This window comes from Gymnodraco acuticeps, unplaced genomic scaffold (genome assembly GCF_902827175.1).
Source record: "Gymnodraco acuticeps unplaced genomic scaffold, fGymAcu1.1, whole genome shotgun sequence".
NCBI lineage: Eukaryota > Metazoa > Chordata > Actinopteri > Perciformes > Bathydraconidae > Gymnodraco > Gymnodraco acuticeps.
The window spans coordinates 135,179-153,380 of NW_022990908.1; the positions used below are offsets into that span (position 1 = coordinate 135,179).

At 38.4% G+C, this 18,202-nt stretch overlaps 4 protein-coding genes across 12 annotated transcripts in view; 1 reads left to right on the forward strand and 3 right to left on the reverse strand.

Annotated features, from left to right (window-relative positions):
* LOC117557879 (CCN family member 1-like) overlaps positions 1-18,202 on the forward strand; it is a 41,754-nt gene that overhangs the window by 14,707 nt on the left and 8,845 nt on the right. For 2 of the 5 annotated variants that reach the window (XM_034233867.1, XM_034233865.1), the window contains exon 2: positions 11,517-11,668. The exons of the other annotated variants lie outside the window; for them this stretch is intronic. The gene's annotated coding sequence lies outside the window, so the exon portion shown is untranslated. The remainder of the gene's footprint in view (positions 1-11,516; positions 11,669-18,202) is intronic. 5 annotated transcript variants of the gene reach the window in all.
* ssx2ipa (synovial sarcoma, X breakpoint 2 interacting protein a) lies at positions 41-6,972 on the reverse strand. Of its 4 annotated transcripts, XM_034233855.1 has the most exons (15): positions 6,704-6,911; positions 5,125-5,266; positions 4,774-4,931; positions 4,449-4,658; positions 3,616-3,726; positions 3,386-3,521; positions 3,224-3,299; positions 2,971-3,133; positions 2,376-2,523; positions 2,132-2,268; positions 1,761-1,934; positions 1,540-1,657; positions 850-1,003; positions 502-670; positions 41-413 (listed from the first exon to the last, which is right to left on the reverse strand). In XM_034233855.1, exons 2-14 carry the CDS (start codon positions 5,165-5,167, stop codon positions 529-531), a joined length of 1,770 nt encoding a protein of 589 aa, XP_034089746.1. In that variant the 5' UTR covers positions 5,168-5,266; positions 6,704-6,911; the 3' UTR covers positions 41-413; positions 502-528. The 4 variants fall into 4 exon arrangements, with proteins under 4 accessions (XP_034089746.1, XP_034089745.1, XP_034089744.1 ...); XM_034233854.1 differs by having other exon boundaries at positions 41-670; XM_034233853.1 differs by lacking the exon at positions 41-413 and having other exon boundaries at positions 6,859-6,972.
* mcoln3a (mucolipin 3a) lies at positions 7,726-12,487 on the reverse strand. Its single transcript, XM_034233857.1, has 13 exons — positions 12,389-12,487; positions 11,435-11,728; positions 11,162-11,329; positions 10,924-11,077; positions 10,544-10,625; positions 10,374-10,470; positions 10,157-10,256; positions 9,894-10,006; positions 9,105-9,254; positions 8,859-8,960; positions 8,629-8,751; positions 8,301-8,510; positions 7,726-8,204 (listed from the first exon to the last, which is right to left on the reverse strand). Exons 2-13 carry the CDS (start codon positions 11,660-11,662, stop codon positions 8,064-8,066), a joined length of 1,668 nt encoding a protein of 555 aa, XP_034089748.1. The 5' UTR covers positions 11,663-11,728; positions 12,389-12,487; the 3' UTR covers positions 7,726-8,063.
* bcl10 (BCL10 immune signaling adaptor) lies at positions 12,755-15,579 on the reverse strand. Of its 2 annotated transcripts, none has more exons than XM_034233870.1 (3): positions 15,269-15,579; positions 14,129-14,417; positions 12,755-14,031 (listed from the first exon to the last, which is right to left on the reverse strand). In XM_034233870.1, the coding sequence occupies exons 1-3, from the start codon at positions 15,317-15,319 to the stop codon at positions 13,622-13,624; spliced, it is 750 nt and encodes a 249-aa protein (XP_034089761.1). In that variant the 5' UTR covers positions 15,320-15,579; the 3' UTR covers positions 12,755-13,621. The 2 variants fall into 2 exon arrangements, with proteins under 2 accessions (XP_034089761.1, XP_034089760.1); XM_034233869.1 differs by having other exon boundaries at positions 12,755-14,034; positions 15,269-15,569.

The window sequence follows — 18,202 nt, forward strand, 5'->3', positions numbered from 1 at the left end:
CTATTTGATCCCACTAGCGGGCGCCACAATAAAGACAGAATTTAAGCTTTCATAAAAATATCTTTATTGTGCTGTTACACCAGCAACACCCACCATTATCATTCTTGTGTCAATAAATGCGCCATTTCAAATCATAATTATACATTTAAAATATGAAAACAAAGTTAATTTGAACAACTAAACATAATTTGTTAATTTGAATTGAATATAATTAACATATTACAAAAAATATGTTCAAATCCCTACTTGGTAAATAACATCCTTTGAATATAGCTTAAAATCTGAATTGTCAGTGTTGAATTGTTTGTGAAGTAAATAAATGAACAATGGCAGAATCATTAAAGTGCTTTCTTGTTTGATGAGATTTAGTGAATGATCTGTCTAAGTCCATACAAAGCGACGTGGCAAAGAAGCTGCAAAAAAAAAGGAGTGTTCATCAGTTGTGATTGGATTCAGCCATGACTTGATGCTTAGGTTCATTGCGAAATTAGATATACACACTTGTTTTAAAAAGGCACTGAAAGTGTTTCAAGTGAGGCTGTTCTCATCTCCACCCAAAGAGAAGATACTCAAGTCTCCACATCGAATTCTGTTTGATTTGACCCGAAAATCTCCATCTTCAATAGTGCTGGACTCTGGCCAGCATCCTCGTTTTGAATGTCTGGAGGAACTACAATGTAAAAACAAAACAATTAATATTAGGCATGTCAGTAACACGGCACAAACTCAACCAGGATCGGGGTCTGAGCCAGCATTCATAGTAAAATAACACTAAAATGTAATTCCAGAAGCATGCCGAGAAAAGAAAGACAAAGTACAAATAATAGTAATTAAGTGACTGAATAATACCTGCTGTCTGGTATCAGGCGGAGTGTGCGGTAAAGTTCGGTTGTGGATGGCACAGTGGCACTTTGTGTAGGTTTAGGAGTGGAGAAAGCGGCGTAGGTTGATGATTTGGCCGGCGGAGATTTGGTGGAAGACATTCTCATCTCTGGCTCACTTCCTGCAATGCAGCGGATATTCAAATACACGTATTCGTACCGTCACTGGTGTCAGTATGCAATCGAAATGCATCTTTTCTCTTAAAAGAGAAAACATTGAAAGTCAAATATGTTGTACAACAACAAATGTTGTATACTCGTTGCCATCCTCATAGCTATGAAAGGAATGTTATGTTACATTGCACCTTAAAAATACAGCTTCAATATCATTTTGATGCAAAGGTGACTAGCAATAGGTAGAATGTTGCCTTTGTTAGTCCCACTCCCTGAACCCATGTTCTTGCATTATGCAAATATGGTTAGCAAGTGAAGTGGGAGAAGTCCACTGGGCTCTACAGCAACAAAAGTATATTTTAGAGAAACTAGATCATATTTTACTTAGAAAATGTGTTCTTGTGAAACCTTTACTTGTTGCTGAAGCAATGCTATCAGCCAACTGCTGCTGACAGAAGCTGCTGTCAGACAATTAGCAGAATTGGAAAATGTACAAAATCTTACATTATGTTGCTTTCACTACAGATTTGTATTACTGACTTACTTATTGATAATGCACTTTGACCATCAGACGAGGAACATCTCCTACGGTCCGTAAATGGAGTCATGTTCAAAAATTGGTTCTTGAGCCAAGAGGCACGGTCCTCCTCAAAGGCCTTTTTCTGTAGAGTAAAAAACGTTTTTAAAAAAGGAAGGTACTACAATAACAACGCCCACGATAAATGTTAAATAAGATTATGGTGCAACATCGAAAGACTTGAGTACCTCTCGCCCCAGGCGAATAGCAGCGTCTGTGAAGTTCTTCCTCTCCCTCTCAAAGTTTCTCTTCTGATCCTCAAAGAGCCTCCACTCCTCTTTGAGACGCTCCTTCTCCTCCAGTGTGTAGCAGTCATTAAGAAGAGCTGCTGTCTCATCATCAAAGGATGTGTGGAGTTGTTGCTGAATGGGCACAAACAGACAATTTGATAACAAAAGTATTCTTAAGAACTTCAAAATAATAATAATAATACAAAAAGCTGTAAAAATGCAATTGTATCTGACATTTCTGCAAAACATTGCACTCATATTGATATTGGTTTGAAATGTTAAACCTTTACAGACCTGCTGACCATCTTATATAAAAAAGCAGAACTGACCTGGAGGAGCTGTTGCTGTGCATGAATGAACTCTTTGCACTGCTGCACTTCACGCCTCATCCTTTCCATCTCATCCTCGTGGGTCTCCCTTTGTACCACCTCTTTATTGGACTCCATCTGATTCTGCACTTTGGAGGCTGGGAAAACAAATAAACCAAGAGTTGATACAATTACATTTCCATCCACGCGTATTGTAGTTACTTTTGCCATACTTCAGGTGTGTGACAGTGGTGCCTGCATGTACCTTGGCTGTCCAACTTTTCCATGTGGTTCCTCAGTTTCCTCCACTGCTGGCGGATGCTGTTGGTGAGCTGCTCCCTGGCCTGCTCACACGATTGGTCCAGAGTTTCCCTGCTAGAATCCCCCACCTTCTCCTCCCCATCAGATTCAGCCTGAGCAAAAACAGTGGAACAGATCTTTTCAAAAAGCAAGGACCTCATCTCATTAAATCTGACGCATATGCTCAAATGGTATTTACTAAATATATGTTTGTGCATTACAGGCTTCGTACAGCTTTTAAGGAAAAAATGCAAGGACACCTAAATCAGAATTTTGAAGCCGTTATCACCACATCTTAACTGTAACTCTAATATGTGAAAAATAATGTTTACAGAATTCCCTTATAACTACAGCAAAGTATATTTGGCACTTATTATTAACCAGCTGTTCATTTTGATGTGACAACAAATATGACGACATGATTGTAACATTTCAGCTATTAAAATAATTTTGGTTTCCTTTATCCGTTATTGTATACATGGAACACCAGATCACCAATTTCCAAACGTTCAAGACTTTGTTTGAACCCTGGCTTTGGTACTAGGAGAAAATAACAATACCTGGTCCCGACTGTCATCTCTGCTAGGGCGTGGACTCAGGATATGGATCATCTCCTTCTTCATCTGCTGGAGGACTTTCTTAAGCTCAGCGTTCTCCAGCATCAAGGACCTCTGACTCACCTCGTAGTCATTGAGCAAGGACTTGTACATCTCACCCTCATGGCTGCAGAGAGCGATTTATCAATTCAGTTATCTGTATGATACATTCTGCAAATATGGTCAACAACAACTGACTGGAGAGTCCTCATGATACCTTGCTGTTGTTTTTGTGGTCTTCCAGTGGCTCCTTTTTCCATCCGACCGTCCCACACTATTCAGAACATCCATAGCTAGAGGGAAAAATAGGAAGAATATGAATAACTTGATCTGAAATTCCCAATTATAATAAATCTTTGCTGAAGACTAGCATATTCACCTAGTTTCTTATCCTTTCTGTCGACCAGTAGCTGGTTGAGGCGTTCCTTGATCTTTGCAGTTTCCCTCTCTTTCCTCTTGGCATCATGACTGTACTGAGAGGCCCGGCTGGCTATGATGCTCTGGAGCTTCTGAACCTGTGCAGGGTGATCCCATAATGAGTTAGGCAAGCTCATGCATAGCATTTGCAAATAAAAGTGTTGGTCATAATATAATTAAGTACAATTATACCTCATCTTTTTCAGTTTTTAAGCAGCTCTGCAAAGTCTTGATTTTGAGTTGGAGCTGCCTCTCTGTCTCATGGAGACCCGATTTCTCCCTTATGGACAGTTCCAACTGATCCTGGAAAGACGTATAACTTTTATTATAAGCACAATTAAGGTGCTAATGTTTAGCATAAGAAATTAGTTTAGGATTAAAGAGTTGATTCTCAAAATTGCATGTACCGTCTAAGGACTTAATAACACTAATAGAACAAGAAAATCCATATATTTTGGGCCACATATTTAGTGAAAGGGCTGTACCACTTATCTTTTTATTTTCAATCAATCAATCAATCAATGTTTATTTATATAGCCCAATATCACAAATGTTACATTTGTCTCAGTGGACTTTACATTCAAAGCTTCTATCAAACTTTAAATAAAGCTTTGGATATCATCCTATTATATAATGTCATTACCAAAAAAATATCCAATTTAGATTGTATATATGTTTTTACAAAATCTTCAATTCTAACAATATGATTTTATAAATACATGTGGAAGACGAAACTAAGTAAAACTTTTGTTTTGGAAATGCTCAACAAACAGAATTGAACAGAATATGTTTTGAATCTATGTATTTTTTCAATAAATCAGACCAATTATATGTTTAGCCTAGCAAGCGAGCCAACTGTTGAGTTAGGGAAGACGAAACACAAATGTTGGTTTCTTTTCTGACATCTAGTGGTCCAACACTGACCTTACAGACTCAGATTAGTGTCCTGACACAAAGTGAATTAAAACAAGTCGCTTTCTTGTGTTGAGAGAAACAGCACCGAGAGGCCACCCTGTCATACATGCCTTGAGTCTGGAATTGTTCATCTGAATGTGGTCCAAGTTGCTGGATGTCTTCAGCTGGTCTTTCTCCAGCTCTTCTAAATTGCACATATTGCGTCGGTGAATCGTCATGATCTCATACATGGCATTTAGAGCTGACACTGTGTTTATGGTAGCTCCCCCTGGTGAGCTGGCCTCAATGCGTGTAGAGCAGAGGCCCAGTGAGTCAAGCTCCTGTGAAACAAAGGAATTGTTTGTGTCACCATTTAATTGGATAATCTTTACAGAAATTGAAAGTTTTTCAAATAATGTATGGCAATAATAAGAATGTAGCAGGGCATTCGTGTACCTGATTGATGTATGAAATGCACTGAGGCATATTATCCTCAGTGCAAAAGGCACTTATCACATTGTAGGAGCTTCTGGACAGGGGCAAGGAAGACACGAGGTTGTTCTGTCTCGAGGGCGACATTGTCACATGTGATATGCTGGAGATCTCATAGTTTCCTAAAAAATAGAGCAAGTCCCATTATATCCACAGTACATTTCACACCGAGAGGCTTGGACTAGTTTGCAGTTCTAAAATGAGAACAACATTTGGGTCACCTCTAGCAGATTCCAAAAACAAGAATAGCTAATGAGCCACTCTATTCTTGTCATATTCCACCAAAGACATCCCAACATTATCAGAGAAACGTACCCATAGAAGTCCCTATTGGCACAGTTGTCCACCACTCTCCCATATCACCGACACATCGGCACACAGGGATGCAAGCTCATGAGTTACCAAACGGCAGACGGATTAGCAGTCAGGCGTGGATCAGAGGCACTGGAACTGAGCCCTGAAATAGAGCAGCAAGTCATGAGATGGACCAGCAACAGATAATCTGGGTTGCTGCTGCAACCACACAGGATTAACTGACCAATTTTTGCCAGTGGGGGTTTAGGCCCTCCTAGTGGTCACTGCCAACTAAATTGCAGGGTAGTAAGAAGATCTCAGCATAAACCAGATATTTACAGAGATAAAAATAAGGGAATCCATAGCACACAGGCTAAATAAGAGAAGGCTTCTGTTGCGTATGTGCCTTCAGGACAATAATGTTGAAACAAGCTGAACCAGTTATCTCCACAGGCTACTCCCACACCTTTATGATGCACTGAAATGTACCAAGTTATAGGGCCATGGGCTATAGTGTACTTTGTGTTGATTAACAAAAAGGAGTCATGTAATGCAACAGTCAAAGCTTGGGGGAGCAACATGTTGGTGAGGTCAATAAAAACTACCAGTCAATAAGAGTGTCTGCTCGTTGTGTCAATGTGCATCACAGCAAAACTCAATTCAATGTTGTTATCTAACAAGAACACATATGCACACTATCTAAAGCTACACAAACTGAGGCGGAGATAAAGTATTCTCCAGCTAAATATAGTAGGTTTACCTTTACTTTACATAAAAGTTAAAAGCATTGGTGTAATGTATTGAAGTACACTTACTCAAGTAATGTACGTTGGTACGAGTGTACAGTACTTGTACTTCTACAAGTATTTCCATGTCGTCATGCTACTTAATACTTGTACTCCACTACATTTTGGAAGCCAATATTTAACTTTTTACTCTACTACATGTATTCAACGAAATTAGTTACTAATTACTTAAAATATTCAGATTGTAAACTTTGCTAATACAAAATATATAAATAAATACATAAAGTATAATATCTAATGATGGAGATATCGAGCAGCAGTTTACAAAGTAATTAAATTAACTCCACATTTACCAGCTGTGAGGAACACATTAATGCATTAAAAAAAACATACTTACTTTAAGTACATTTTGATGCCAATACCTTTGTACTTTTACTTAAGTAAGATTTGAAATGCAGGACTTGTAACAGAGTATTTTTACACTGTAGTGAAATTTCTACTATTACTTAAGTAAAACATCTGAGGACTTCTTACACCTCTGGTTAAAGTTGTCTTCATACATTAACGTGGACAGTAAGGTTAACTTACTAGCAGTTAAATTGGCTAAAGTTAGACACGTTAAATTACCAGGTAACTTAGCTAATGTGCTAACGTTAATGCCTTGTGTTTTCATGACAAGGTGACATATTAACATCAACTTGAACGTTTAAGTAATGTTAGTTGATTAGTATACGTCAGCTTAACTCACACGTCAAGATGTATAACATGAATGTAATGTTAACTTAACAAACTGACTGCTGTCGTAGCTTTTTGCTAACCTGGATAATAGCTGCATGCTAAGTTAAAATACTCACGGGAGCGGCGTGAAGTGGGTCAACTAAATCCGACACCTGCCAAGTTTAGTAAGGTTTTCGAAACGAACAAAATGCTCCTTTAACGAAAGACCAGAACCCCCCGTCCTGAGTTCACTCGTCACCTTGTCGCCAGCAAAAACAAGACCAGATCTCACCTGTTTCAGTGTGAACGGAGCATGCAGAGAGATGCCAGTACGCTGCTGCTGCTTCTGTGTGTTTTTTTAAAGTCTATTCCTGCGCTGCCTTCACACCAATCGGCCCTGTTATTGGAGGCAGCGTTGTTAAGCAACCAGTAACTGAGCCGTGCATTGGATATGAACACATGCAGAGGACGATTATGCAAATGAGAAAAGCTGTCAGGTGGCACTCCTATGGCAGCAGGAGGTAAATGCCATCTATACCTGCTGGATCTCATTTTTAGGTCATTTTCCTTTTCTTATACCCAGTTGCCATTGTTTGAATTTATACGACGCTTTTCTTTGGTATTATCATCATTATAATTTGTATTTCACATGTTATTCATGGAGCAGACTGCAATATACCTATACTCAAAATATTTGCACATCTGCACACAAACTAGCTCTCATCCACTTTCCGTAACAACAATAGGCCTATGTTTTTTTGTATTAATCATTATAAGTACTTGGCAATAGTATACTGCATGTAGTTTCTTTTTTTTATATCCAGATCACGTTTAAAAAACCGTTTTGTATCTTAACGTATAATAGTTTCAATAGTTTTTATTACATTGTTTCGTTGTTATCTTTATATAATCTTTAACTGTGTTCATGATACACCATGTACAGTACACCAAGGCAAATTCCTCGTATATGCAAACCTACTTGGCAATAAACCTGTTGTGATTGTGTGATTCTGATTTTGATATATATATTTCTTTACTTTGATGCACTTCTAGCCTACTTTGCTTGAATAATTCAATTGTTGTTAGTATGAAAATATTGTCAAATATAGGCAAGTACAGTTTCATAATGTAGATATAAATATAATGAGTCAGAATCCACTTAATTGCGAAACAAGATTTATTTTACTATAATCCACAAAAAATACACAGTAGCAATCCAAAAAAATGTACCAAGTTATAATAGTTGTGGGTGCACACTCATAATGAAATTACAGTTTGGTGACATTACTGGTCATGTAAGCACTTTCCTTTTTAATGATTAGCAATTCAAGTAAACAGGTCAAAGACATTGTACTTTGGTCAGAAGAAATTCTCGCATTCTCCTCATGCATCATAGGCTATAATCAAATCCTCCATGCGGACGGACTCTAGACTTTTTCCCTATACTTATTATTTTAGTCGAGTCTTGGAAAAGGTGAAAGCCACCATCTTCGCACTTCAGCCAAAGCAGTAGCATGGGGAGAGGCAGCAGGCAGCCGACTCTTCCTCAGTCTGGTATCTTCCAGACTCAGGCTGGTCCCTGCACTCTGCTATGAAGACCTGAAGCTGGGACACTGGCACCTTTTCTTGCTGGGAATGCTGGAAAAGTGCAAAGACAAATCAAAACAAGTCTCAAAAAACATTTCTCTACAGAAAGATGAGAGAATATTTATCAGAAAAGTGACTCAGACTGACCTTGATTGTCTCGTAGGTGTCAGTGATGAGAGCGATGAACAGGCTGAGCACCATGTATACGAAGAGGGAGATGAAGGAGTAGAGGTAAATTCTGCTGAAAAGCCACACCATGTAGCCGGCCTCGTTCCTCAAATGTAGGAATGTGGAGTACATATCGTCCCCGTTGATGAGAGAGAAGAGGCACTCTGTCACCTTGCTCAGTGTTCGAAACTGAAAAAAAATGTTTATCATATTTCAGTGTCACCAGAAGAGCTCCCAGATGCATGAGGGGTTTGATTAGGTCAGTTTGACACCTTTAAAAGATTGATTATGATTATAATTTATATACTTTGTCATGGTAAGGCCCAAGGACGATCCAGCCACAGAAACAGTACCCGAGGTAGATCATGGCCGCACAACAGCAGAATCGAATCACATTTGGGAACGCTCCCCTTAGGGTCAAGATTAATACCTAGGAAGGAATAAAGAAGTGTTTAGTTACTTAAGATATGCATTTGCTACTTTAACTTAATTGTCTGATGAATCATCGAGAAACCAAAAAGCATTTCAAGTGCTTACATTATATTTCTTGAAGAAACCAAGGTAACGAATCACGCCGACCCAGACGAGCAGTGTGGCTGTTCCCAACAAGATACTGCACACGTCATAGTTTGTCAGGTACTGCAAGAGAAAAGAAAGAAAATATATGTATCAAAGAAGTACAAGTTATAGGCTGATACTCTTAACCCATTGCCTTTATGCCCAGTCCAAATTCCAAACAGTGAACCTGTAAATAAAGCAAATAAAGTACAATAAACAACAAACCTTTGTTTGTATTCCAATTTTGAGCCCTGACCCAGCGATGGTTAGTATGTCACTGACAATGATGAGGATGTACCAGCCATTCACAAACTCCATGCGGTCTGACCAAGAGACACTTTTATTGTAGTATGCTTGGAAGAATGTGTTGAACTCCTGCATGAGAGAAAATTATCATATTGTAAGAACAAACCAGGATCTAAACATGATGGCTGAAGTGCTATATTTTTTTATGGAATTATTTAAGTGTGTCCTTTTCTTTGATGACGGGGGGGGCTGACTCTTAAATAAAAAAAAAAAATACTGACCCAGACCTTGACACAACAATAATAGGCAATTTTCAATTCTCGCAATGCAACACCCTCAAAAAGTCCTTGATAAGAAAATGACATTAATATTTCTTAGTGACATTTTCTGTACCAAGACTGAATAAACACACAATTACTGAATAAAAAGGTGAATCCTTTATTTATTTAAGTTTTAAAGGCTGTTGGGCAATCGCATTTGAAAATATTAAGTCTTGAAAATCTGGAATGTGTCTATTCATTAACAAGCATGTGTGTGCTTATAAGTGTATAATTATAAATAACAAGCCCCACAAACCCCTTGAAAAAGACATGACCTCAGCGTCTAACTAAAGTCCTGTTTGCTGGTTTATTATATAATTATTAAACCAGTCATGTATTACTTTTTGGATGACATGATGGCTAAACTGCAGTTTTAGCTGAATATAGCTAAATCCTGGACATGTATCAGTGATGATGGTAATAATTGACGTGTGCCTCATAAACGTACAAACTGGAGTTGGAGACCATTGATGACAGAGCGCGTGCAGAGGATGAGAGAGAGGAAGCAGGCGAGGATGACCACAGAATCAAACGACAGGAGGAGGTAATCATTCTTACCAGCTAGAAACCAGAGAACATACTGAGTAAGATCATACTGGTGTCAAAGGTTACAGAATAATATCAATGCTCCCCTTCATGGCCATTTATTTCTTTGGCTGGGTCATAATAAATCAAATGCTTGAATAAAATGTGATATTTTGGAAAACGTACAAGTGCCTTCCACATTCCAGTCTCTGCATTCATAAATTCTTACATCGTTTTCAACATCAACCTTTATCTTGCCACTGTGTGCACGGTTGTCAAACTTGATCTGTATAAAAAAAGATTTCTCATTTAAGTGGCATGTTAAAAATACATCATGTATGCCAAGTGAAATGTCCTAAATGATCAGATAAATGAGTGGTATTTTTCCGTCATTGTCACCAACCATTATATTGAAGTCATAACAGTCCGGTAGCTCGTGGTGCCGCACAGTCTGCAGGTTGATTGTTTTCAGAGTAAGGTAGATGTTCACAGATAGCAGCCTGGACACACAAACATATTAGCAGGCAGTACTCTCATCACCTGCCATGAAATAAGCTTCCTTAGTTTAGTCACCTTTTAAAATCTATAGAGAAGTTTAAATGTGCACCCAAACCACTGCCATCAAACGCCTGCACAGGATATATGGAAATACAATCTGTGAGGAGGAAATACAGGCGATACATTTCAAAAGCAGTTAGACTTCAGTGAATATTTCAACAGAGGAATACATCAGCCTGAATACAATACTTCCTCTTTCTGGAGTCACAAGTAAATCCACATTGTGATTATTTTCCATTCATGGTATGAATCAGATTCCATAAACACAGCAAACAATATACAACTCATGGTAGCTTTTAGACATAAATACAAGTTCCACAGCTATTTATGTCTCCATTTTATGATTTAATTGTTGTTGTTTTTTTATTTATATGGATTGTTTTGTGCTTTTGTACCTTTATCAATATGAGGATCAATGTCAAAGGTCTCAGTTTCTGGATCGATGCTGCTGTATCTGTAAAATTCTTGGCAGACAGACAGAGGAGTGTACTGGCCATCAACACTCTCGTATGCCAGATTACCAACAGTCAGGTTTTGGAGATTGATATACTGAAAGAAAATGCAGAAAGAAGAGTGAAGCACACATTTTCACACAGGAAATTCCCATTTGATATAAGTGTCAAATGTCAGTACCCCGTTAATAATGTAGTAGATGTGATCATACACATCTTCTTTTGTGTACAGTGCATAGCTCCCCAACCGTTGATCTTGGTATCCTTTTAGAAACAGATGTTTGAATGTCATCAGATTTTCATCTTTGAAGGTGACCATCATTTCGTTACTCAGGCCGAAAGAGACCAACTGAAGCAGAGAAGGAAAAAAACACACATTTGAGACAAAAACATATTGATAACTCATGCTCATTCATGCCTAATGACAAAACAAACTATCACAACATTCTAGTACCTGGGCTGTGATGATTGCAATTTTGAATACTTGTAACATGAGTTTCCATGGCTTGCGGCCTCTGGCTGTGTATTTCTCACAGGGGTTCATGAAGAAGTACTTGAGACTCCGTCTGAAGTCCTCCACCACCTTGGACTGCAGGGTCCGGGGGGGAGCGCTGCTGCAGTGTCCGTTCAGCCTCCTCTCCTCTGACCTCGAGGCCAACAGCGGCTCTGATTCATCCATCATTCTCAAGTACAGTACACAATTGTACTGCTTTTGAGAGTTTTTTTTATTTTTTTTAATTGAATACAGCTGCAAACAAATTCACACTCACTGCAAACATACATTTACTTAGGCCAACAACATTTATATCCTGTCTCATGAAATATAAGTGCAAAGTTCACATTCCAGTCTATCTAGTGATGTATATCTAACTGGTTCTCCTGCATGTGTTGCTCCTCTCAGTCTGTTAACTCTCTTTTAAATCTCAGTCTTGGGTGCAAACTTATTGTGCTAAAATAGGATATAATGTTCTATACACATGCAGAAAAGGGTTTTTAAACATTCATAATGTTTAACCATGATCAACAATGACTTATTATCACAGACTGGCACGCAACAGCAAAATGCAGCAGGCAACACATGCCGACATTTTTAGTACAACAAATTACTTTAAATACTATTTATATATGATGCAGGTCTCCCTTGTAAAAGAGATCCGTGATCTCAAGGGACCTATCTGTCTAAATAAAGGAGAAGAAAAAAAAAAAAAATATATATATATATTACTAAATACTATACTATTAAATGAAAACTGAAACAATCATGAAACCCATCAAAAATGAATAAAAGTCAAAGACACATACATTGAAACTATTATAATGTAATTATAAAACACTTACTGAGATAAATGTGAAGGACAGATAGTAAACCTTTTAAGAAAAAGTAAATATATAATAATAAATGAATTACCTGCCGTGCACCAGCGTGCCAGAGTGACTGGTTTTAAAAATCCAGGTTTATGCGCTGTCTACGAAGATCAGTGCAGTCACACCAGCCTTCACCACAAAGACATGGCATGTCATTCCTCTGCGTCATTTGAAGCGTTCCAGTTTTTCCATAACAATTACAGAATCACTGCTCACGCACCATACTGTCTGTAGGCTTCTCTGAGGAATTAATATTGTATTGTCTTTTTTTGCAGACCAACTACAAATCAAATAGGCCAAAGGTCTTAAAGTGCCCTCACAATTTCATATGAAATCAGCAAATCAACTATATTTTATTTTCCCCCTGAGCCACCACACGGTAACAAATAAAGAAAGAAAACACGAGTTGTACGCATAAAGAAAACCTTTAGTATGCAATAGATTATAGTACACGACCAGTTAAGACAATTGGGACAATGTTTTTTTCATGTTTTGTGATTCAAGACTGTAGTGACAAAAATGTAAAACAACTTGTCGACTTAATGCTGCACAGGAGGAACTGGAAATCATCATTTCGGGCTACAGTGCTGTCAAAGGCAGAATCAGAGCGGCTCATTAAGTGGAGCATCATTCCAGTGTGTAAAACAGTCTTACTGCACATAAACTGTAGCTGCCATGCATTCACACCAAACATCAGGAAATCGCACCTTTGATATAATAAGAGTAGAAAAGGAGAGTCCATTTTTCATAGCTCATGATGTGAGAATCATTACTTGCTGCTGTATATACCTTATATATATATATATATATATATATATGAGTTTAAAGCATGAGTATCGAAAATTGCGAAGTACTAAAAGCTGGAATCAAGGCTTTACTTAAATTGTTCGTTACTTATTTTTTTAACAGTTTAAAAAACATAATTGTCCATTTTAACCTGCATTTATTTTCTTGTACACCTGTTTTTATTCAAAGCACATTTAACAAGTGTGTCTTCTTTAGTTAAATAAGAAAAAGGGTTTTGTAAATATTATTAGAACTATGGTTTTATTTTGGCCTTGTATTAAAACTAAGGTAATGATTGGCACCAGTATCAAAGCATTTCAAACAATACTTGAGCTGATTGGTATAGTAGTAGTATTTCCCATGTACAGCAATTTCTGCCTAATCAAAGACATCACACCAAAAACAGCAATTTGGATACTAGATTAAGTAACTGAGGATTCTGTTGGTTTGTCCCTTTTACTGCATAAGAGTGTCTTATAGAGATGTGAAATTAAAAGATGCTCCCCCTGTGTGATGTTGGAGTAAGAGAGCGCGATCGGAGAGGCTGGAAGTTTGGGTCCCCCCCGGTACTGGTGCATCCCGGCACTCCGGCATCTATGTTAGAGGGGGATTCAACTGTGACATCATCCGGCAGCGGAGGAGCTCCGGGGTCTCCAGGCCGCGGGAGGATGGAGGAGGCTCTGGAGGAAACTACCCCGACGCTAGCACCAACACTAGAGGACAAATAGTCCCCTTTCTGTATTGATGGGAGGTTAAGTGAGCCTGGTAAGCCTGAAATAGAAGGGCTTCGTTCTCCGTCTGGGTGCAAGAGCATTGTGGAGTTATTGGAAAACGTCGGGAGAAGGCTGCTGGTTGTGTTTGGAGAGCTGAGGCTGCTGTCAGTCGGGGAACTGGAAGCCACTGCTGTGCATCAAAGGATTAAAAACAGACAAAGTTAAAGCATCAAGAACATATTAGATTTAAAAAGGTACACACCAGATTTAATTGGTCTACTAACCTCTCAGAGACTCGATCTTCTCGTTTTTGGCCTTTTGCACCTCATCTGTGATTTTGGTGATGATAAAGTTTTGTGAGCGTGAATCTCTTATGGAGTCAACCAAGGCATCAAGACCTCGGGGGTGCTCTGCCAGCATGTCCAACATCATGGCCGTCCTCTTGGTCTGGGTGGTCCTACAGCTGACCTCCTCCGCATCGTCTCGGGTCAGGATCCTGCGGGAGCGCAGGAAGTCGAGGTGGCGTTCGGCTCGGATCTTTTCGCAGAGGTAGTGCCGCATTCTGATCAGCACCTGGAGGAAAAAAGGGAACAGAGTGAGGACTGAGCGGTACAGGCCCTAACCAGGAGGATAAATGGTATGAATAGGGAAGGCAGGAAAATATGCAGGTTCTTCCCCCACCAACGACTGGTAGAATTTCTCTTGCAGGTGGTCTAAAATAAATGGCACATATTAATAGTTGTCTATCGCTGTGTTAGCTTCTGGTCGTGCTTTTGATGAGTCAGACTGAGCGACCCTGTCAGTATTTAGAAACAAATGTACTCAAACTCCAACCTGTGTGTCCATGATGTTGTTGTTGGCCTACGAGTGGTACAACGTAACATTTTACAGCACATGTTTGTACTTTTCGCGTATTTCCATTTAATGCTACTTTTTACTACTTCACTTCATTTTAAAAAGGTAAATATTATACTTTTTACTCCACTTTGTGTTCGAAGCTTAAGTTAACAACTCATAAAGTTTGATATATATTATATATAGATATATTATTAAGAAGGTTAAGCAATCAGCAAAACACTGCTGCAATAACAAAGTGATGAACACATTGATTCTTAGTATCCTATTGATGCTAATAATGTTGTACTTTCACTAAACATTCAAATGCAGGGCTTTTACTTGTAACATTTTAATTATTGCTAATAAAACAAACAAATGCCCTACTTATCAACCCTAGAGAAGTGAGTGTTGCAGTGGGCACAGTGAAGGTGCGGTGGGGTATTTCCTCATATGAAGGCCTTTAACGCCAAACAAGGCACAAATAAAGTGCCAGCATAGAGTGTATCGATAGGTTTTTTCCACATAACTGAACGTATCAGAATAATTATTTATTGGTAACCATGATTTGGCTGATGTAACCTACTCACGTCTTTTTTAATCTCTGCCATTTCCTCTTCAGTGAGGTGAGGAACGTCCATCCCTCTGACCCGCAAAGTGACAATCCAGGTGTTTCGGTTGACAAATGACGACTAAGATAAGTTAACAAGATAGTAATAATGAAACTAACTACATCGACAAGTCAACCGTACGCGTTAACAAATGTGGCTCTTCATTATTTCTCGTTAACAAGTGGCGTGTCGTTTGGCCATTCAACTTTTATTTTTCGGAAAATCCCCGGACTTCCTGATTCTGTGGAGGTTTACGTCGACACCAGAAGAGAAGTACACTCAGAAAACCTGTTTCACACTAAGAGCTGAATTAGTTAGGTATATTTCAAAATGTGTAGAATGTATAAAAAACGTAAATTCAAATGCTGAATTAAGCTATTATTATCTTGTACACGTTCTTTGTTTTGATTCGTGTTGATTACGTGCGAGAGAGATTAAATGTTTATAAAGGTGAAGTGCAGTTCCGGTGTAGTCCACTAGGCTTCGCTGTTATCTTGTTATACATCCATGGGTTACTTACAACAAGTGGTGGAGGAAGTAATAGTGCACTGTTTAATACTCAATACTGTATATAGTTAATACTATGATACAAGTAAAAGTCCTGAGTTACCTAAGTAATCGTATGTAAGTATAAACAGATACAGTTATTTGGGTATAGTTAAAATAATATAGGCTACTCAATGTCCCCTGTGACTGTAGACTATAATATCATTAGATTATTTTTAGCAATCCATTTATATAAACAGGATTTTGCTGTTGTAGTTGGAGCTCAATTTCAACTATTTCGCATTGGATTGCAATTTACCATAATTTGATTATGCATCAATCTACTGATTATTGTTCCAATTAATTGACTTTGTTTCGTTTGTAAAACTCTGAAATTAGTGGGAAATGCTGTCACTATTAACCAGAGTCTCAACAAGGTTTATTTTTGTCCAACCAACAGTACAAAGCTTACTGAGATATATTACATACCTCAATATATATAATTCAGGATGCAGTACTACTGTCTTAAAATATTCCCATTTAATGCTATTTGTCAACTACAGGCAGGGGCGGCGGGTGCTGTAGGCTAGGGAAGGCTAAGCCTTCCCAAATATTTGTGTAACTGCATCCTGGTAAAATAAAAATATGATGTCTTTGACATTAGCGCTGCTATGCAGCCACCTGTGCCCTGTACCACGAAGCCAGTTCAACATACCCTGGATATGCTTGAGTTCTCTTAACTAACCCTAACAAACGAGATCTCGCTAAACGGTCCTAAGGCGCTGGTTATCAACTCGGTAAATCAAGCCAGGGTTTCTCTCTCCAGCTGAGACCGCGTTCACGTGAAAGGGGCGGGGTTAGCTACATTTGACCAATCACAAACAGGGACAAGTGTACTGACAGCGCAACATCATACTTCATTAATGAAAAGTAAACTAATATTAGACAAATATGAACTTTAAACATCCATGATGACTTAAACATATAATCCAGGATACAAGCCACATAGTTGCACCTGCAAGGAGAATACAGAACAACTCGTTAAAAAATAAACTAGTGTTTGAAAGCGTACAACAGTTTTATGATACTGCCCCATCTAAAACACGAGGGGATCTGACTTTATTACATTTGAGTTGAGTGTTTCGTCAACTTAATGTGTTGCTTAAAATAATACGTCTGCATACAGTATATGTGACAATGTAACTAAGTGTTGCACGGCCAGATACGGCTCGAGAAGCTGACTCAGATAAGGAAATATTGTGATATCGATGATCTGATTGATGATGTGATGTCAGTGTGATATGAATGATAAGTGCGACACGTCGGCGTCTTCTCTGCATACGGCAGTTTAAACTGCATTTCCTTTTTCCTGTAATATGACTTGATAGATTTAAACTCCGCACACGGAGCTCTGATCGGTCAGCAGGCGGTGCTTTCACTGAGTTGATCTCTTTTCTATAGACGCCGGAGGCGGGCAGCGTAAGATGGAAAAAAAAGTTATTAAGCCTTCCCAAACCTGAGCCTCACGCGCCGCCTATGACCAGGGCCGCCCCTGGCTAACTTGGGGCCCCAAGCGACATTGTGAGATGAGCCCCCCCCCCCAACCGACAGGAGTGAACTTTTTTTTTTGGAAACAAAGTAGGCTACTTTGCAAATATAATTCCTGTTTATTATTATTATCAACGGTTACTTTTTTATACAGTGAGGTAAATGGTAAATGTGCATGTATGTCGTTCAGTATGGGTTTACAGGTGAATTTTGCATTTCCTGCCAAATACTAGCCTCAAAAAGATAAAAACATAATTAATGCAAATAAACTACTTCTACTAATAATGATAATCATAAACAATTCAATAATAAAAATACTATATTGTTTTATTATAATATAGTTGTATAGTCAAGACAAAACATGCTTATGACATGCTCAAAAACTGATATTTCTTAAATATGTAGTCTAGTTCCCTCTGTCAGCAATGTATCAACAACTACACACACATTTCTATCAGTATTTCTCTGTGTTGTGGTTGACATGATGATGACTGTTAGGAGTTAAGGGGAGAGGCTGAGCATCACCATGAAATGTGCAAATTGACATAAAAATGAATAAAAGGGGAAAAAATGCTCCATGTTTTTTAGGCTGTAAACTTTAACTGTTATGTAAGCCAAGTAGAGAGACATTGTATCTCTCTTCCTCCTGTACATTAGCAGATAAAATGCATAACATAATGAATGAATGGTAAATAAAGAATGCTGGAAATAACTGCATCTCCATTAGCCTATATGCTCTGCAGAGACTGCCTTCTTCATGTCGTGAATTGCAGCTGATGTTTTAAGATGGCAATTGGCAATTTGACTTATACAACATTCGTAAGTTGTACATTTGACTCATACAATAACCCACCTTCGAGTGATGCGCTAGTTTCTTCA